This window comes from Neoarius graeffei, chromosome 27 (assembly GCF_027579695.1).
Source record: "Neoarius graeffei isolate fNeoGra1 chromosome 27, fNeoGra1.pri, whole genome shotgun sequence".
In the NCBI taxonomy this organism is placed as follows: Eukaryota; Metazoa; Chordata; class Actinopteri; order Siluriformes; family Ariidae; genus Neoarius; species Neoarius graeffei.
Window position 1 is genome coordinate 22154577 of NC_083595.1, and position 22500 is coordinate 22177076.

At 44.1% G+C, this 22500-nt stretch overlaps 1 protein-coding gene across 9 annotated transcripts in view; it reads right to left on the reverse strand.

Moving 5' to 3' along the window:
• The window catches only part of dgkza (diacylglycerol kinase, zeta a), a 502369-nt gene that overhangs the window by 40370 nt on the left and 439499 nt on the right, over positions 1 to 22500 (reverse strand). For all 9 annotated transcript variants that reach the window (XM_060911482.1, XM_060911485.1, XM_060911483.1 and 6 more), the window contains one exon: positions 881 to 994. In XM_060911482.1, the coding sequence (XP_060767465.1) occupies positions 881 to 994 (114 nt within the window). The remainder of the gene's footprint in view (positions 1 to 880; positions 995 to 22500) is intronic.

Here is a 22500-nt window from a genome sequence, read left to right on the forward strand (position 1 = left end):
GCGTTGTTTTTGCTTCGATATTCACGCCAAGGTTTATGCAAACGTAGCGACGTAACTGATGTATACAGCGACGTAACTGACGTATACAGCGACGTAACTGACGTGGCTTCCCTTAGCACCGCGAGCTATGGAAAAGCAAACTGGTTCTCAGCTGGCTCGCAAGTTGAACAAGTTGTGAACCAGCACCAGCACTGGCCCCGAACCAGCCCTGGAACTGATTTGGTGGAAAAGGGGTATTAGTGACTTCATCACTCTCCTTGTCACAGTTTCCACCTCAATATCAAGTTTGGCTGATTATATTACGTTACATTTGATAGCTGTTTTTCAGAGAACAGGAAGAGGATCTGTGCTGAAATTTACTTGCCGTCTTTGAATTCAGCAGGAGAATAAACAAATCGGACAACATAAATGCAATGGGCCAAATGAGGTTTATGGCACTTTACCAGACTGGACTTCTCTCATCAGTAACATTCATAACAGTTTCAGAGAACAAGCCAGCCAATTTAATTAATGCAATAGAAAAACATGCAGCAGAAAGTAAATAGGAACTTGGGAGAACTTGGGATCCCCCCCCCCACACACACACACAGAGCAAGGGAAAAATAGAGCATGGAAGATGAATTTACACATGGGAAATTAAATTCCATGCTTTTCATAATTTTCTCATTCACTGATCTTTTCCTTCACTAACCATAAGCACAGCACAAACACATTCAAACATCTTTTCTCTTACAGTCAGTACCACAAACAGCACAGTGACACACTGTGTAATACCGTATGAAGCTGTGTCACATACTGTGTGAATGCCCATGACAGAATAACTCTCTGTGTGTGTGTGTGTGTGTGTGTGTGTGTGTGTGTGTGTGTGTGTGTGTGTTACCTGCTTAGTGCTGGCTTGGCTGTTCTAAACGAGTCGCTGTGTGCCAAAGCTTCAGCCACAGAGCTGTCACTGGACACGCGCTTCCTCTGAGAGGCCTTCTGTAGCTCAGCGATTCTGCACAGAGGGAATAAGAGCAGACCACTGTCGTCATCTCTGTGACAAATGATCATAAGCAACACTTGTGTTTGTCAGGTCCGTTTGCGGACTCATCACTTGCTGCTTTATTTCCATTTCACACTTTTGCTGACTAATGAATTTGTTCTCAATTAATAAAACTGACCTTAAAACAGAGTGATCCTCTCTCTTTTTTTCCCTGTTTTTAGTCCCCCCCCATCAAACCAGCATTGAAAAGAAAGAAAAAGAAAGCACAACTTTATTCATCACACACTTGTGAAATTTCCTCACTGCATTTAACCCATCTGAAGCAGTGAACACACACATGCGCACACACACGTGAGCAATGAGCACACACATACCCAGAGCAGTAGGCAGCCATGCTAACAGCACCCAGGGAGCAGTTGGGAGTTAGGTGCCTTGCTCAAGGGCACCTCAGCTCAAGGCCGTCCCATATTAACCTACATTAACCTGCATGCCTTTGGATTGCGAGGGAAACCGGAGCACCTGGAGGAAACCCACACAGAGACGGGGAGAACATGCAAACTCCACACCGAAAGGCCCTTGCCGGCTGCTGGGTTTGAACCCAGAACCTTCTTGCTGTGAGACGACCGTGCTAACCACTACACCACCATGCCGCCCACAAGTCAGGTACAAAAGTAGTGAAAGAAGGAAAATACATCAGCATACGCAGAGAGAACATGATACTTCGTGTTTAAAAAAAAAAAATGTTCTTCTTATTATATTTGCAACATCTCCACTGTTACCCCTTTTCCACCAAATCAGTTCCAGGGCTGGTTCGGAGCCAGTGCTGGTGCTGGTTCACAACTCGTTCAACTTGCGAGCCAGCTGAGAACCAGTTTGCTTTTCCATAGCTCACGGTGCTAAGGGAAGCCACGTCATTACGTCGCTGTATATGTCAGTTATGTCATTGTATACGTCAGTTACGTCACTACGTTTGCATAAACCTTGGCGCGAATATCGAAGCAAAAACAACACGGAAGAAGCAGCAGCAACAACAACAACAATAATGGATAATAATGGATGACTTCGCGTTTGTACAGCTGCTGCTTCTCGTCGCTTAAAAATGGAGATCTTTTGCGGTCTTGTTATTGTTGTTGGTTTTAACGACTCCATCCCCCCGCTGACGTAAGCGGTTCTTTCCTCTGGCCCAGCAAAGAGTTGGTGCTAGCCTGGAACCGGTTTTTCTGGCCCCAGAGCCAGTTCTTTGTCAGTGGAAACAGAAAACCCGGTTCCAAACTAAGCACTGGCCCCGAACCAGCCCTGGAACTGCTTTGGTGGAAAAGGGGCATGTGTCCTGTGTACACGCAGGGAATAGACCTGGGGGAGAATCAGGGTGGTGTTGGGAAGGACTAGTATATTATACATGTATGGAGGTGTGTAAAAAGCTGTCGAGTGTCATTCCAGCTTAATTCTGTCAAAGAGCCAGGAATAAAACAGGCAAAAAAAATCTGGCTTTTTCTGCTTATATAAATGTTGAACCAAAATGATGCACTGAACAAGCAAAAATGACTTGTTTGTTGGACATAAAAGCAATTTCAAGGTAAAATCAAAATCTTCATTGAAAAAAAACAGAAATTTGGAAAAAAAAATAATTCATAGGACATTTGCAAAAATACAAAATATTTTCACTTGATCAGACCATCTTCAAAGCGTGGGGGAAAACCCCCCACATTATTTTAAGTACAAAGACATTATCACATGACCATTTAGCCTGATTCATGACAAACTCTTCTTTAGTCAACACAATTGGTCCAATTAACCAGGAACAATCTTTCTGTTACAATCCATACTACACTTAATCTGATGAGCTTACAGAGTAGTACAACATCAAAATATATGCATGTAAATAATGGAGAAATGGGTTTTATTACCCCCTTAAAGCTTTGGGGATTGCATTAGGTACATAAGAAGGTATTTTAACAAATGTTACTGTAAAAATTATCAGTCTACACAAAGATGATTTAATTGCTAGTAAATAGTTGTTGGTTATGTGCCATAAAAATGATCAGCTATCAATTTATCTGTGATGCACAAGCATCATTACTTACACTGTAGAGACAGCAGAGACGAATACAGATTAAAAATTGGGATATTTAACCTAAAGGCCAAACATTACTGAATTATTTGGTGATTATTTCAGCACTGATGTAAGCATGAACAGTGATCATTTGAATCAAGTGCAACAGTGAGGCTCCTGTTTGACGACCGCCATAACTGAGATGGATGAAGTTGATGATCAAAGCGAGTCGCATTTGCCTTGTGATATTTCTTATTTATATACAGTGGTGCTTGAAAGTTTGTGAACCCTTTAGAATTTTCTATATTTCTGCATAAATATGACCTAAAACAACATCAGATTTTCACACAAGTCCTAAAAGAGAACCCAGTTAAACAAATGAGACAAAAATATTATACTTGGTCATTTATTTATTGAAGAATACATTTATTGAATTATTTTTCTCATATTGAAGAAAATGAGCCAATATTACATGTGAGTGGTAAAAGTATGTAAACCTTTGCTTTCAGTATCTGGTGTGACCCCCTTGTGCAGCAATAACTGCAACTAAACGTTTCCGCTAACTGTTGATCAGTCCTGCATGCCGGCTTGGAGGAATTTTAGCCCATTCCTCCGTACAGAACAGCTTCAACTCTGGGATGTTGGTGGGTTTCCTCACATGAACTGCTCGCTTCAGGTCCTTCCACAACATTTCCATTGGATTAAGGTCAGGACTTTGACTTGGCCATTCAAAAACATTAACTTTATTCTTCTTTAACCATTCTTTGGTAGAACGACTTGAGTGCTTAGGGTTGTTGTCTTGCTGCATGACCCACCTTCTCTTGAGATTCAGGCCCTGTCCACACGGCAACGGATTCAGGTGAATCTGATAAAATTTTGCATCGTTTCGGCCTGGCGTCCACACGGCACCGGCGTTTTGGGTGCCCCAAAATGAAATCTTTTGAGAACGGGTTCCAGAGTGGAAAAATCTGGCAACGGCGCCGTTGCGAAGTCGTCTGGATGAGTAGAACGGATTTGTTTACGATGACGTCACAACCACATGACTAGAACAAGCAGCACTCTTGCGCGCATCATTCGTAACAACAGAAATTGAAATTGTTAACCTGACTGACCTGCCAGACAGACAATTTACACCTGCTTTGATGAACAGAAAGTACAGCCTTCCACACAAAGCAACAGTTACCTGACTATAATGGAGGCAGAGGGGAAAAGGGTCAGAAGACCCTTCAACAGACTGTTTTGTATGAACCACTGTATTGCATTCACTTTTGTATACAGCTTTTCTTTTAAATAAACAAGTAACTGAACCATTTCTTGAATTTCTTTTTTTATTGGATAAGACTGCTTTTCAAAATGTTCACACACAATATAAAAAGTTATATAAATTATATAAAAATACTTTTCAAAATGTTCACACACGGGGCGGCACGGTGGTGTAGTGGTTAGCGCTGTCGCCTCACAGCAAGAAGGTCCTGGGTTCGAGCCCCGGGGCTGGCGAGGGCCTTTCTGTGTGGAGTTTGCATGTTCTCCCCGTGTCCGCGTGGGTTTCCTCCGGGTGCTCTGGTTTCCCCCACAGTCCAAAGACATGCAGGTTAGGTTAACTGGTGACTCTAAATTGACCGTAGGTGTGAATGTGAGTGTGAATGGCTGTCTGTGTCTATGTGTCAGCCCTGTGATGACCTGGCGACTTGTCCAGGGTGTACCCCGCCTTTCGCCCGTAGTCAGCTGGGATAGGCTCCAGCTTGCCTGCGACCCTGTAGAAGGATAAAGCGGCTAGAGATAATGAGATGAGATGTTCACACACAATAAGAAAATTAAGTTATATAAAACTATGCACACTAATAAAACTAATTTGTACACACAGAAGGCACGATTTCCTCGCGTAGTCGCAGCCATCTTCTTCTTGTTGTTGTGTGTTTGTTCCTGTGAGTGCTTCATGCCGGATAGAAGAAGGAGTTTATGCGTGTAACAGACGTTGTGTTGTTCACCAGTCTTTTTATTCTGAAGAAATGAGACACAAATACACTGCTGAGGACGGGCTGCAAACGTCCAGTGGCATTGGCGCTTACATTTCCAAAACGAACTGAAAGAGGCCAGCGCCTCGTTCCCATAACTACCTGCGCTCTTAAAGGGCCAGCGCAGAATTTCCCCACCACTACACACAATGGCAAGTGGAAAAAAATAAACCTGTTACATGCTCATGCGTCCTACTTCTTCTTCTATTGTTCTGGTGTCTCCGATGGGACCATCTTACAGCGCACGTAGAGGTGTGGCATGTGTATTGCATCGTTTTCAGCAAGCGTTGCATTGCCATATGGACCTGATATTTTACTGATCTGTTGCCCATGTGGACGCGATATTTTTTTTTACTTGCTAAAAAAAAAAAAAATCTTGTTGCCGTTGTCGTGTGGATGTAGCCTCAGTTCATGGACAGATGTCCTGACATTTTCTTTTAGAATTCGCTGGTATAATTCAGAATTCATTGTTCCATCAATGATGGCAAGCCATCCTGGCCCAGATGCAGCAAAACAGGCCCAAACCACGATACTACCACCACCATGTTTCACAGATGGGATAAGGTTATTATGCTGGAATGTAGTGTTTTCCTTTCTCCAAACATAACACTTCTCATTTAAACCAAAAAGTTCTATTCTGGTCTCATCCATCCACAAAACGTTTTTCCAGTAGCCTTTTGGCTTGTCCACATGATCTTTAGCAAACTGCAGACGAGCAGCAATGTTCTTTTTGGAGAGCAGTGGCTTTCTCCTTGCAACCCTGCCATGCACACCATTGTTGTTCAGTGTTCTCCTGATGGTGGACTCATGAACATTAGCCAATGTGAGAGAGGTCTTCAGTTGCTTAGAAGTTACCCTGGAATCCTTTGTGACCTTGCCGACTATTACATGCCTTGCTCTTGCAGTGATGTTTGTTGGTCGACCACTCCTGGGGAGGGTAACAATGGTCTCGAATTTCCTCCATTTGTACACAATCTGTCTGAATCCAGCCACTGGGGGTGCATAAGCGTACTCTTGGTGTCAGTCCCAAGCCTGGATAAATTGGAGAGGGTTGCGTCAGGAAGGGCATCCGGTGTAACACATAAGAGAGATGAGACTGAAATGGTATGGGCACATCCTGAGAAGAGATGCAGAGCATGTTGGAAGGAGAATGTTAAGGATGGAGCTGCCAGGCACATGAAAACGAGGAATGCCGAAGGGGAGATACATGGATGTGGCGAGAGGGGACATGAAAGTGGCAGGTGTGGTAGAGAAGGATGCGGAAGACAGGGAGCAATGGAGACGAAAGATCCGCTGTGGCGACCCCTAATCGGGAGCAGCCAAAAGAAGTAGTAGTAGTGCACAATCTGTCTGACTGTGGATTGGTGGAGTCCAAACTCTTTAGAGATGGTTTTGTAACCATTTCCAGCCTGATGAGCATCAACAACGCTTTTTCTGAGGTCCTCAGAAATCTCTTTTGTTCGTGCCATGATACACTTCCACAAACATGTATTGTGAAGATCAGACTTTGATAGATCCCTGTTCTTTAAATAAAACAGGGTGCCCACCTGATTGTCATCCCACTGATTGAAAACACCTGACTCTAATTTCACCTTCAAATCAATTGCTAATCCGAGAGGTTCACATACTTTTGCCACTCACAGATATGTAATATTGAATCATTTTCCTCAATAAATAAATAACCAAGTATAATATTTTTGTCTCATTTGGATAACTGGGTTCTCTTTATCTACTTTAAGGACTTGTGTGAAAATCTGATGTTGTTTTAGGTCATATTTATGCAGAAATATAGAAAAATTTAAAGGGCTCACAAACTTTCAAGCACCACTGTATCTTATGTATTCTATATTAAACTGGATCATATTTAATCCAAAAGTATGTGGACATCTTGGCATTACAACCATATGTGGACCTTCCTGAACTATTGCTACAAATTTAGAAGTGCACAACTGTCTAGAAGGTCTTTGTATGCTGAAGCAATAAGATTTCAAATCATTGGAACAAAGGAGCCCAAATCTATTCTAATATGACAATGTCCCTGTGCACAAAGTAAGCTCCATAAAAGACACGATGTGCTAAGGTTAGTCTGGAACAACTCAAGTGTCCTGCACAGAGCCCTGACCTTAACCCCACTGAACACCTTTAGAATGAACTGGAACACCGACTGCACCCCAGACATCAAATATCACTGCCTGACATTACTAAAGTTCGTGTGACTGATTGAGCAAATCCCCACAGCCTTATTTTCAAAATCTAGTGAAAAGTCTTCCCAGAAGAGTCACAATTTGACTGTTGTCACCATGAGTTTTCCAAGGCCACACCTAGAGACTTTGGGCATTTGGACATAATGCGCATTATTTGATTATCATCTTCTAAATGTCATCATGTGCATTAGACTTGACAGGAGAAAGAATGTGCTGCCCTATACCCACACTCTCATCCCAACTGCCTCGCTAACTGATTAAATGACTCCTGGAATTCATTCGAACAGCTTATTCTTTGCTTTCTTTCAATTGTTAAATATAATTGTAATTTCACATCAAAAGAATACTGAGAAATTATAGAGCTTGCCTTTGTAAGGTTTGATAAATATAAATATGTTACTGTAATGAATCTTGGCTTTCAGTAAAATAACACTGATAGAACATCAGTAACTATTCGCAACATCATTAACGTACATGTATTCACTTACAACCGGAATCAAATGGGTCAAAACACACTCAGCGTCTGACATTTCACATTTGCACTCCTGGAAGTAACTGCTTCTAAATCAATATTTTCAGCTGTGTTCCTTTCGTTAAAGAGGAGAGAGGGTTATGAGACATGCTGAGCGATTTGCAGACACACTGTGACATTAAGAACTTGATATTGATTTTTTTTATTTTTGGATCAGTGCTTGAAGATGTGGTTCCATTGCAGAAGATTATTCCAGGAAGACAACTGGGGAATGGGCGGCACGGTGGTGTAGTGGTTAGCGCTGTCGCCTCACAGCAAGAAGGTCCTGGGTTCGAGCCCCGGGGCCGGCGAGGGCCTTTCTGTGCGGAGTTTGCATGTTCTCCCCGTGTCCGCGTGGGTTTCCTCCGGGTGCTCTGGTTTCCCCCACAGTCCAAAGACATGCAGGTTAGGTTAACTGGTGACTCTAAATTGACCGTAGGTGTGAATGGTTGTCTGTGTCTATGTGTCAGCCCTGTGATGACCTGGCGACTTGTCCAGGGTGTACCCCGCCTTTCGCCCGTAGTCAGCTGGGATAGGCTCCAGCTTGCCTGCGACCCTGTAGAAGGATAAAGCGGCTAGAGATAATGAGATGAGACAACTGGGGAGTTATGAGCGGTGTTACAATGCACTAATATGCATTAGCATACAAGGTACAATTTCATTTAACACATCAGTTTGTGCTTTTTGTTTTATACAGAACATTACTGTAGTCCTCTTTGTTTGGTCAGAGTACCTGACACTCGCATCAGCCACTGAAGTGCCACTACAGCCATGGAGTGCTCACAAAATGACAGAATGTAGCTGCACTGTGAACTTGCAATCATCAGGCTACATGTGCTGTGCTGTGAGTCTCTCATCCTCTTCATAAAACATTTTCCACCCCTACAATCTCACTCCCCTGACACCAAAGTTTGTTCACATGACAGCTAGTTTGGAGTGTGTTGCTTTCTCAGGTGAAATGTAGTCTGTGCGTGGGAAAGAGTGAACCTTACAGCCACCACACTGCACCAGTAGAAGTTAGCTGTTTAGGATTGGACTAAGAATGATTTCAATACCATTTGGAAATCAGGTAATTTCAATTAATAAACTTTAATAGTTTAGTAACATGGTATATAACAGGGTTTTACCAAACCTAGCTCATATAATTCTCAGTACCACTCTTGCCCACAGGCAAAGCTCACCTCTAGTCTTTTTGTCAATTTCGTATGCAATTGTGTGGGAGTCGAACAAAAGTATGTTGACTCAGTGTGGGATCAGTATTCCATCCCCCACGGTGATTGAGGGCGCAATGATCTGAAAAATAGACCTCTCTCTCTGACTCTTCTGCACTCTCTCTCTCTCTCTCTCTCTCTCTCTGTGTGCGTGTCTGTGTATGTGAGAAAGAGTTGGATAGACTGATACGATTCTCTCACACACACACAAAATGACACTAAAAAAGTGAAAAATAAAAGGCAGGAAAAGGCAAAAGGTGAAACAATAAGAACAGAAAAAAAGCCTAAATAAACTCGTGGGTGTCTCTAAGAAAGATCTTTTGTGGCTGGCAAACAGATGTACAAAAAGTCAATATTTGTTTTAATGAATCTACAATTTATGAAGAAGTAGAGCTTGGAGATGGTTCAGCCTTCACACACAGCTAAACGTACTGCAAGAGTCAACTGAGAAGAACAAATATGTCACAACAAAAACAGATGCAAGGCACAAACACAGCATGTCAAGCTATAACAACCACGAGTTCAATCTGATACTTCCTAATGCGCATCTTGATGCAGACACGATCAAGGCAGCAGAGCCACAAACAGAAACTCTGCTTGCTTTTGATCAACTAGGAATAAGCACCAAGGCTTGGGGTTTAATAGTATAGATAATACTGAAAACATGCTCTCCATTCTGCCACTGATGACTACAAGTTGCACATACCAAACATTCAGGCAATCAGTTGTGCAAAGAAATATAGCCAGTCCCATTTACACCCTGATGTACTGTTAACAAGCTACAGTTCAAGTTGCAGTTATAAAATTACAAGACGGCTCATCAATATCTAGAGTGTACAGTATTTTGGATTTATTTTTTGTCAATCAAATTTATTGTATTTCCTTTTCAGTAGATGAGTAACTAACATAAGCAGCTGTTTGGCAGACATGTATTGGACTCGTGTGTGTGTAATTGTGCGTGCACACACATGATCCCTCAGAATGCTCTGCATCAAGAACAATCATTCATAAATAGCTGATATAACCAAATGAGCTCAGGATTACTTTGGCAAACCTTTGTTGAGCACTACAATACAGTGTGTTACATCCACAAATCCCAGTTAAAACTTTACTGTGGCAAATTTTGAAATGAAAAATATGACCATGATGACCCTGTACTATTACAGACCGAAAGAATTGTTTGCAGGAAGAATGGGACAAAACTCCTGAAACACGTCATCACTTCATGTCTTCAATCCCTAAACATCTTTTAAGTGTTGTGAGAAGAAATGTCAACATTACAAAGTGGTAAATGCTTTACCATCCCAAGTTTTCTGATTTGGGGTGGTATTGGTGCCCTTGATAAAGAGGAGTAAAAAAAGGCTGATGAAAAAAAATGTCTTTGTGGTTAATTTTCTCATACTTAAATTCTATTATTTAAGAAAATAAACTTGTAGAAAATGTAGTCTCATAACGTTAGCCTAATAGCATAATTGCCCAAGTGATTTTTTGGCCAAATTGTGATATCTACCTAACTTTACTCTCCTACCACTGCTGCATCACCCTGCCTTATTGCCTATGTCCTCAGCCTATCAGAACGCATTTTAGAGTCCAAAATCACTATCTGCCTTAGTCATCTCTTTGACTTAGGCATTTTTGACGCTACATACAAAGATAAAGTATGAAGTAGATGTTACTACTCACATGAAATTAAAGGCTCAAGCTCAAAAAGCTAAGGATTAACAGGAATCCCGTGACAAACTCTCAGTGTGGACAATGGACCTTCAGAGCGTTCTTCTGTGTCCTAAGACCAAAGCAAGCATGATGTATTACAAAACTAAACTACAGATGCACAACTTTACTTGCTTCAACCTGGGTAACAAAGATGGGTATTGTTACACCTGAGAGGAGCATGAGGGCTCCCTCAGCAGCGAGGTTTTTGCCCATCTGCAGTGCAAGCACTTTGAGTCGGTCCTAGAGGCCAACCGAAACATCGAAAAAGTCATAGTCTGGAGTGATGGCTGCGGCTATCAAAATCGATGTTGTACCATCGCAAATGCTTACCTAGATTTGGCCATGAAGTATGATGTCACCATAGAACAAAAGTTTCTGGTTGCAGGACACACACAAATGGAGTGTGACTCCATGCATAGCCTCATTGAACGGTGTACCATCAAACATATTCACACTCCACGTGATTACATTGTCATCTTTGAGACTGCACGTTTGCATCCATCCCCATACAAGGTGACCCAGCTATACCACAATGACTTCATGAAGTTATCTGGGCCCTATGTCACCAACATTTGACCAGGCAGAAAAGTTGGCGACCCCACAGTCCATGACCTTCGGGCTCTCCAGTACTTGGCAGATGGTCGAATCCGGCACAAGTTGGATTTTGAGTCTGACTGGGAGGACCTACCTCAGCGACTCAGCATCCCTGAAGAACCGCTCCACTGGGTCCCACTCTTTCCTGCCCAATTGCCAATTACTCTCAGGAAATTCAATGACTTGCAGGCAATGAAACCAGTACTACCAAGAGCGGTCCACCAGTACTATGACAACCTCCCTCATCAATAGACAGTGTGAAAATGAGTTCACACAGCACCTGTGTGTCCTTTTCAGTGTCAGATGAAGCTACTTCACCAAGAAGTGGATTTTTTTTCTAACCCTTTTTACTAATCTTTACAAGGGGTGTCAATAATCATGGAGGACACTGTGTGTGTGTGTGTGTGTGTGTGTGTGTGTGTGTGTGTGTGTGTGTGTGCACGCACGCACATGTATACTGCAACCCTGCGATAAACTCCTTAGGGGACATCCATACTGAAAGGTTCGTAATACCAAAATTGACCAACTTGTCACACCAAACACTCACTCTTGCGCAAAACAAGACCAAATATGTTTAATTTATATTTACACGATATGTAATTCACTTACATATTTACGAAGTAAAGGAAATAAGTAACTCTTTTCAATGTAATAAAAATAATGCTAACGTTGTAAACTTTCAGTTAGTAAAAGTACATGTGGCAGCGCGGGCATGGTTGAGCATTGGCTGTGAACAGTGAGGAGTCAGGTTGAACCAGCAGGTAACATGTGATGAGTTACACCTGTGTCTAATTACTGGCTGTCTATTAATGTGTCTCTGTTTCTGTCTTTCAGATGGCCAGTAATGAGAGCGAGCGAGTGGGCACACACTAACTAGCTAGCTGTGTTCTCCAACACGTGTTGTGTGTGTGCGCGCGCACGCGTGTGTGAAGACTAAAGTCAATGAAAAGTGAAAGATTTATTAAAAAACAAAAAAAGAAGAAAAAAAAATGCACCTTGACCTGTCACGCTTGTCTTTAAGCTATTACAGTACAATACTAGCGTTCCATCCGTTTTATTTGAAAAAAAAACAAAACAAACAAACTTGTAATCCTGGACTGCTTTTTCTTCAATTACTTAAATGTCCAAGTCACTATCGCAGTTTATTGACTAGTTAAAGGACCACAAAGAAAAGTGGTGATTTCTTCATCTGTTATGGAAATGACAGAGGTTACTGTCAGTGTCCACCCACTGACTTGCTCATTCTCATCTCATTCTCATTATCTGTAGCCGCTTTATCCTGTTCTACAGGGTCGCAGGCAAGCTGGAGCCTATCCCAGCTGACTACGGGCGAAAGGCGGGGTACACCCTGGACAAGTCGCCAGGTCATCACAGGGCTGACAGACACAGACAACCATTCACACTCACATTCACACCTACGGTCAATTTAGAGTCACCAGTTAACCTAACCTGCATGTCTTTGGACTGTGGGGGAAACCGGAGCACCCGGAGGAAACCCACGCGGACACGGGGAGAACATGCAAACTCTGCACAGAAAGGTCCTCGCCAGCCACGGGGCTCGAACCCGGACCTTCTTGCTGTGAGGCGACAGCGCTAACCACTACACCACCGTGCCGCCCACTGACTTGCTATGTTTTCTAAATCTTCACCATTCAGTTCATTCACGTGTTGCAAATCACCGATGATGTCAGCAGTCATTTAATCATTTAATTTTATCGATCCTTTGATCACCATTCGTGAGAATTGTTAGTGACTGATGTTAAGGGAGTGTTGAAAAATGACACGACACCGCTTGTAGGCGAACACTCGACTCCCCGAGCTCCCGGTTTTTATTGCCTTAATAAAGCCAACGTTGCCCCCTACTGGGCTCAACAGGACATAGCTGTAAAACTATCACCACATCTCCCTTTCTTTATTGTAGCCAAACACAGCTAGTCTAAATAAACAAGACTACATAGTTAGTTGTCTGAAGTCACCATGCTGTCTGTGAACTAACTACCCAACAGAGCGCAGTATACATCTGAATTAAACAAGTTGCTTGAACAACTACTGTAAACAAAGGAGAACATGTCTGAATTAAACATGTAAACAGTAACACAAAGGAGAACATGTCTGAATTAAACATGTAAACAGTAAACATCTGTCTCCGACTATCACACATTTTTTTTTTAAACACAGTAGATCACATCGCAGAGTTCACATCTTTTTTTTTTATTCAATCACAATTTACCACACTAGACTATCAGGGCCAGGGTAGACTACCTGGCCCTGCCACAGTGAAACTCCGGGAGTATTCTGCCCGTATGAGTATTCACCGGATTAAGCTAGGCTGGTTTCAAAGTCTTGCAAACGTACTGGGGGCCCCCGCATCCTTTCAGGATACTGACGGGGTGCCGGTGGGGGTGACGCCGTCTCAGCATGGTCAGGGGTCAGTGGGACATCGGGCAGGACAGGGTCAGCAGAGTCGGGCGGGACATGGTCAGCGGAGCCACCACTGTTCTGCTGGGCGACACTAAGGTCCCGCCAGTTTCTCCTCACTATACGGCCCTCTATGTCCACATAGTAGGACCGCGGCGTGTCAGCCTCTCGCCGTACAGTACCTTTGGAGTTACAGTCCCGGACCCAGACCCAGTCCCCTGGGCTGAGAGGTGGCAGTGGTTTGGCTCTGTGGCGGGTGTCAAAGTGTGTTTTTTGTTTCAGCTTTGACTGCTGGTCTCGTCCCGTGAAGGCCGAGAGGTCAGGCCAGCTTGGCTGGAGGAGCGACGGGTGGGCACGTATTGGCGTGCAAAGGCGGCGTCCCTGCAGGAGCTCAGAGGGGCTATATCCACCGGCGAGAGGGGTGGAGCTGTAGGCCAGGAGTGCCAGGTACGGGTCCGATGACTTCTTGAAGAGTTGCTTGACTGTTTGAACAGCCCTCTCTGCCGCCCCGTTGCTTTGTGGATAGAGCGGGCTAGATGTCACATGGGTGAAGTCCCAGGTCTTTGAGAAAAGCCGGAAGGTGTCTGATGAGAATTGTGGTCCATTGTCAGTGATCACCGTGACTGGGACTCCATTGCATGCGAACCAGGACTTCATACGTTCAACGACTGCAGATGAGGTGGTGGATTGCATCTTGGCCACCTCAATGGACCGTGAAAAGTAATCAAACATGACAAGGTATGTGGAGTCATCCAAATAACAGAGGTCGGCACCAACTTTCTGCCAGGGGCCATCAGGTGTGTTTCCAGGGAGGAGGGGCTCAGGGGGTCCTCCTGCATCGAGGCAGGAATAACCAAACATGTGCCCTTAAGCAGTAGGCCCTGGGCTATGGTGAGGTCAGCTGAGACAGCCCAGTATGCTTTGAGTGCACGGTCATGCTTGACATCGTCTGGCCAACCTTCCTGGCAGTGTTGGGCCACCTGTCTGAGCACTTCGTCAGCCTGTTGAGCATGTTTGAGCTGCAAGAGTCGTTTTTCAGTGATGGGTAATGATGAAATCACTGAATGTACAAACCCCTCAATAGCCTGCTCTTGTGCAGGGGCTTCTGTGGGCTGAGTGGCAGGCACTGGGGCTCTGGATAGTGCATCTGCTGTGGCCAGGCTCTTTCCTGGCACATGTGTGAGGGAGAAACGGAACCACATGAGTCTCATCCGAAACCGCAGAATGCAGGGTGACAGTTCATCAAGTTGTTTGGTCCCCAGGAGGGCAAGGAGGGGCTTGTGGTCTGTCTCGACCTGAAAAGTCATGCCAAGTAAGAAGTCCTTAAAGTGCTCGCATGCCCACGTTATAGCCAGAGCCTCTTTTTCGATCTGTGCGTAGCGCTGTTCCGTGGTCGTGAGAGCACGTGAAATGCATGACACAGGGCGCCAGTTTGCATCCGCTGAAGGAGGACCGCCCCCAGACCATAAGAGGACGCGTCGGCAGAGACCTTGGTCTCACTGCTGGAGTCATACAGAGCCAGGCCAGGTGGGGTCGACAGCTCCTTTTTAATGTCCCTAAACGTTTGGCACTGTTGCAGGCCCCAGTACCAAGATGTGTCCTTATTCAGGAGGTCTCTGAGGGGCTTTGACTTTTCTGCAAGGTGTGGGAGATATCTCCCCAGATGTGTCACTAGGCCCATGAAGCGTCTGACCTCTGTGACATTTTTCGGCTCTGCCATATGAGTGAGTGCTCTGACTTTGTCAGGGTCTGCTCTAACCCCCTTCCCGTCTACAACCCGGCCAAGAAACTTCACTTGCCTCTTGGAGAACTCACATTTTCTGTTAAGTGTGAGCCCTGCGCGATTGAGACGCTCGAGTACAGCCATGAGACGTGCATCGTGTTGTGCTTGTGTAGCCCGAAACACAAGAACATCATTCATGTGGCACAGGGTACCCTTTAAACCCTCCAGGAGTTGGGACATGCGTCGCTGGAAGTGTTCGGGGGCTGAACTTATTTCAAAGGGCAATCTCCTGAAGCAGAAACGGCCAAATGGGGTTATGAAAGTCGTCAGGAGCATAGAGTCCTCCTTGAGAGGGATTTGCCAAAATCCTGACTGTGCGTTGAGCTTTGTGAAGATTTTAGTGTCCTTCAGCTGGCCCAACGTAGATTCGACACAGGGGAGTATGTGGAGTTCTCGCCGGACATTTTCATTCAGCTTAGTGAGGTCCACGCAGATCCTCACTCTCCCGTCTGCTTTGGGCATGACCACCATGCCTGCGCACCAGGCTGTGGGCTCCTCAACTCGTGTTATGATGCCTAACTCTTCCATCCAACTGAGTTCATCCTTCACCTTGGACATGAGAGGGAGTGAGGCCCGTCTGGGTGTGGAAAGAGCGAAGGGTGTCGCATCTGGCTTGAGGGATATGTGATACTCCCCCTCCAGACAGCCAATACCTTCAAAAAGGGTAGGGAAGCGCTGTTTCACTTCTTGTTCCAGGTTGTGGGAGGCAGTGTCAAGTGAGTCTACTCTTGTTACTAGGCCAAGGGCTGAAATGGCAGGGCGCCCTAGTAAGGCCATTCTGAGGCCATGGATGACGTACACATTCTGCTGTGTGGATTTCTCACCCGACACTAAATTGGCTAGAAACCTCCCTCGTATGTCCAGTGGAATGCGGCGAGGGCCCTGGAGCATTTTATCTGTCTTTCCCAGTGGGGGAGGTGTTGGAAGGCCCAGGTATACGGATTCTGGAATCACAGTCACATCGGCCCCCGTGTCAATTTTGAACTCAGTGTTGCGACCACACAGGTTGATATGGGTTACCCATGGCTGCTCCTGGCCGTCCCCTACCGAGCCGAGAAATGCAACATCTTCGCCGTCCCCTGCACCTACGTCATCTCCTTGGACCTCCGCTGTGACTGCTGGAGTGGACCGACAAACACCTGCGAAGTGTCCCCGCTTTCCACAGTTCCTTCAGGTGGCATCCTTAGCTGGGCATGCCTGTCTATTGTGGTAACTTTTGCCACACCAGCCACAGTTTTTGTGTTGCATCTGTGGTCTTACTGCAGTGGGGGTGTGGGACATGGAGGTAGTGGGAGGTCTGTTACTATATTTTTTTGTTGTAATTGCCTCCAGTGACTGTGCAGAGGCTGTCTCATCTTTAAGGAGGCTTTGCTGTTTCTTTACAGTTTCATGTGTAAGACACTTTTGTTTAGCTGTGGCCAGAGTGAGTATGTCATCCATTTGTTGCTTCTCTGACAATGCCTGATCCCTCAGGCCGACTACCAGTCTATCTCTGATAAGGTCATCACGTAAGGGGCCATAATCACAGTGCTGAATTAAATCGTACAGTGCTTTTATGAAGCTCTCAACAGATTCGCCACTCTCCTGCACTCTTTTATGGAATCTGGCACACTCAAATATCAGGTTACGTTTGGGGATAAAGTGGTTGGTAAGTTCAGTTTTTACCGTATCAAAGTTTTTGAGTTGGGCGTCAGTCAGATCTCTGCACCGGACAATTGATTCCGCCTCATGTCCCATAGCATACAGTAGAGTGTTGACTTGCTTCTCCTGCGATTGTTTATCCAAACCCGACGCATGTCGGAACCACTCAAATCTGCTGAGCCAAAGCGGCCACTCTTCTGAGCAGGAGAAGTCAAACTCGGATGGAGGAGAGATATGGAAGAAAGCCTGTTGCTGTTCTGTCATGTCGGCTGTCGAGAGAGTCTTTTACGCCTTCGCGTCAGTTTGCAGGCTGGGTGAGTATCCTTATAACTTCACAGGGCTAATGCTAACTTCTAGCTCAGTTAGGCATGCAGGTCCTAGCTAAGTTTCTCAGGCTGACATACAGATGCTGTACAGAACCTCGAGGCGAAACGATGCTCCTCCTTGTAACGTCGGGAACTTAAAAACACGTCTTCACATCCGTGACGGTTTGATTATAGACATGGGTATTTCATTTAGACCACTTCTGACACCATGTTAAGGGAGTGTTGAAAAATGACACGACACCGCTTGTAAGCGAACACTCAACTCCCCGAGCTCCCGGTTTTTATTGCCTTAAAAAAGCCAACGTTGCCCCCTACTGGGCTCAACAGGACATAGCTGTAAAACTATCACCACAACTGACACCAAAGCAAGGCTCGTTAAGCCTTTGTTTTATGGCGTTAACAGGTATTGTTAACTCGACTGCGGACTTGATTGTCTCTGGGGGAAACAGGAGCATATGCCTCAGTGAATATTTATTTATTTGCTTATTTATTTTTCTCTTCCCTGAAGACTCTGACTCACTGTGACTAAAGGCAGGGGACAATAACTTCCATTTGTTATATTCGTAGAAAAAACGTTCGTTATAGTGGCGTTGCAGTGTGCATATATTAAAAAAAAAAGGTGTGCGCACGCGTATATATTTATTTATTACACACACACAGGGTTTCTCCTAAAGCATCACAGTGTAGTGGCCACGCTATGCTTAATTTATTGACCGATACGCTTAGTGATATGCCACTACCCATTAAACTGCCACTGCAACACTTACAATTTAGGTATAAAGTACTACAGATACTACAGCTAGAACCAACATCAGGGCTCGACATTAACAAATCTGGGCATGACAAGTAATTGTTTGGTCCGGACAAGTCAAATCTGCATCACCTTGTCCGACGGGATAAGATGAATTATTCCCAACTCTCCCGGAAGTTCCGGGAGCCTCTGGCATATTGACATTGACTCCCTGAGAGATAGCGTGAGCATGCTGATTGCTCTTTGTCGGCGGGCTTTACGTTTTCTCTCCCAGACAGAGAGAGAGCATCCTGATTGGTCTATTTAACAAGACAGACCAATCAGTGTTCTGTTTGGGCAGGCTTTATGTCTCTCTCCCAGACCTTAACTCCCTCAGTTCAGTGTATCCAGGAGCGTCATGGCAGAGTGCCCTAAAAAAAACAAAATACAAAACCCACTTCACCTCAGACTACATGAAATTGCCCCATTGCCTAATAGGGGTAAAATAATGATGGTGTTGTGCGCTGTACTGTTTGTAACAGTGACTTGAGCACTGCCCATGGCGGGTTAAATGATTGTAAAGGACATGCTGAGGTGAGTTTAAAGTGCTAGTCTTACGAAAATGACATAATAAAATCCCGGGTTTTCTGTGTGAGATATGCTCAAATAGGTCATAAAATTGACCAATAAATAAAAAATTGGTTTGAAAAAGATTTTTCTTTTTGCATCTGAATTCTGTTCAAAAAAAAAAAAATCACTAAAAGCTCGTCCGCTATTGCTAGATCACACCGATTTACAGGTCATGTGTGATGTCATATGCGCCACTGCCTTCTTTTGTGTCCACACTGACTAATATTCTCTGCAATGGCGTGCGATCTTGATACTAATTCTTTTGAAAAAGACGATGAAAGCTACAAGAGATGGTACACAAGTGTCCATTCATCCATCCATTATCTGTAGCCGCTGATCCTGTTCTACAGGGTTGCAGACAAGCTGGAGCCTATCCCAGCTGACTATGGGCAAGAGGTGGGGTACGCCCTGGACAAGTCGCCAGGTTATCGCAGGGCTGCCACAGAGACAAACAACCATTCACACCTACGGTCAATTTAGAGCCACCAATTAACCTAACCTGCATGTCTTTGGGGGAAACCGGAGCACCCAGAGGAAACCCACGCAGACACGGAGAGAACATGCAAACTCCACACAGAAAGGCCCTGGCCGGCTGCTGGGCTTGAACCCAGGACCTTCTTGCTGTGAGGCGACAGTGCTAACCACTACACCACCCTGCCGCCCTACACAAGTATCATAATAACAATTATATTTTATATTTTTAATAATTTTATTTTAGATACCTATAGTAGGGAGTATTGAGTGCTGTTTTAGGCACACCAGATCATACCAGATCAATCTGAAGTCAGATTAAATAAAGGAAATAAAAAATAGCACAAAAAGAAATAAAACCGGTATGTATACCTGCTGAAACAGTTATTGGAGAAATCAACCATACATTTCAACCATTTAAATGTATTCACCCAGTTGCTCTGATTGACTTGTATTTGTGTTTCCTTTTCTTTTAGAAGAAGAAACCTTTATTCGTCACATGCACACTTCAAGCACAGTGAAATTCATCCTCTGCATTTAACCCATCTGAAGCAGTGAACACACGCACACAGAGCAGTGGGCAGCCCAGAGCACCCGGGGAGCAGTCAGGGGCCAGGTACCTTGCTCAAGGGCACCTCAGCCCAAGGCTGCCCCACGTCAACCTAACTGCATGTCTTTGGATTATGGGGGAAACTGGAGCACCCGGAGGAAACCCACGCAGACACGGGGAGAACATGCAAACTCCACACAGAAAGGCCCTTGCCGGCCGCTGGGTTCGAACCTGGAACCTTCTTGCTGTGAGGCGACTGTGCTGACCACTACACCACTGTGCCACCCACAATTTTACTTTACAGAGCTTTCTTATCTGATTTCAGAGTTAGGCAGTTATCACATTGTAAATTAAAGGAAAGAGGTGTAGTTGAGGGGCGGCACAGTGGTGTAGTGGTTAGCGCTGTCGCCTCACAGCAAGAAGGTCCGGGTTCGAGCCCCGTGGCTGGCGAGGGCCTTTCTGTGCGGAGTTTGCATGTTCTCCCCGTGTCCACGTGGGTTTCCTCCGGGTGCTCCGGTTTCCCCCACAATCCAAAGACATGCAGGTTAGGTTAACTGGTGACTCTAAATTGACCGTAGGTGTGAATGGTTGTCTGTGTCTATGTGTCAGCCCTGCGATGACCTGGCGACTTGTCCAGGGTGTACCCCGCCTCTCGCCTATAGTCAGCTGGGATAGGCTCCAGCTTGCCTGCGACCCTGTAGAACAGGATAAAGCGGCTAGAGATAATGAGATGAGATGAGATGAGGTGTAGTTGATGGCAATGGCTGTCTTGTAAATTTTGGAGTGAGGGTTGCAAAAATACTTGAATGAGAGAGTGGAGTTGTAAAAATCTTTTACGGTTGCAGAGATATGGTAATCTTAGTAAAAATCAATATCGGAAATTGCGCGTTGACACCCCCACGACCACCACCTCTACCTAACATTGTAGCACAAAATAGAAAGGGTCTACATGGTAGTAATTAGTACTGTTAGAACCAGAATAGGTTGTAGTTTTATTATCAACTTCGAATTATGCATTCATCTTTGTGGGGGTCTCTTTAAAAAAAAAAAAAAAAGGAATGGTGTGTGGACACAGCGAGTAGATATATAAATAAATATCCGAACAAGTTAGCTTTCCGTGAGTGAGAGGCTACATGGTTCGTTCGGCTATACTTGCATACACACAGAGTAGTCTTTATCTTTTTTTTTTAACATATTGTTTTTGCTATTTTCCTATAGCCTACACTTTAAACAGAGGGAAAATACATTCTACGAGTAGAAAGTAAAAGCCATTCTCTTACCATCACACAGCAGGCTGTGGTTTTGATCTTTTTCTTGAAAACTTAACCAACGAATGAAACCAAGGTTAAGTGGTCCCTTTTGAAAGGATTAACGTGCATGTCTTAACGTTCGTGAGCTCTCAAAATGATAGTTTGTACACACAGTGGTGCTGCATTCATGAGAGTATGCACCTAGCTGAAATGCGTTCTTTTGGAAAACATGTTTATTCTTATCATTATTGAAGGCTATTTGTCATCTTTAACGTAAATATTACTCAGTATATTTAAGGAAAATGAGCTTTATTTGTGAGCAAAATTTAATGATGCTGGATTTTTAGAGACCCCCACAGATATATGATTTATGTTTGAGTTTTACTGAAAAATTAGAAATCATTAAAGCATAATCATTATCATAACTACATACCTGCTTTTTGATAAACTTTGTTAACCGCTGTCAGTAAGCACAGGCTGAATGGAGACGGATGTATGTACAGAGAGTGTGTTTTTATTATAAAAGAAACAGGCATACAATAAAAAATGGCAGGCTGAATCAATAACAATAAACAGGCAAAAGGGTTGAGCAAGGCACAAACTGGGCAGGACAAGATCAGAAACCAAAAGACAAATGAGAGCCAATAACTAGGAAAACAATGCAATAACAACAGCTCAGTAATGCTGATAAACAATGCAATACTTTGCACAGTGTAGGTGTAGGCAGCATCCTTTTATGTGCGCATTGATTGCACTTAATTCAGGTCAGGTGCTTGTCGTCACAGCGCACTATTATGAAAAAATGGCGGAGCCTTCAAGCCAGGTACGAGTGAGCAAAACACTGACAGGTTGCAGTTTAATTACAGAGTTTTTCACAAAGAAAACTTCAGAAAACAACTCAGCAACAGTGGCAGACCATAGTTGTGAGACTGCGACAGACAGCTTGAGTCCGACAGTGATAGTATTTAGTCATCACACTATTTCCAAAATTTAACAAAGTATGTTGAACATCTCATACCATGTTGCATCACCATTCACTTTGCTTGATGTGAAATAAACTGCGGTCTCCTTTGAAACAGGACACTGCTTGCAAGATGCAAGTGGGTGTTGTATTGACTGTTTCCCCCCCCTGTTTTTAGGGTGGGAATTGAGTAAAAAAAATATAACCTTTAAATTTTATAGACACACACACACACCCGATTCCAAAAAAGTTGGGACAAAGTACAAATTGTAAATAAAAACGGAATGCAATGATGTGGAAGTTTCAAAATTCCATATTTTATTCAGAATAGAACATAGATGACATATCAAATGTTTAAACTGAGAAAATGCATCATTTAAAGAGAAAAATTAGGGGATTTTAAATTTCATGACAACAACACATCTCAAAAAAGTTGGGACAAGGCCATGTTTACCAC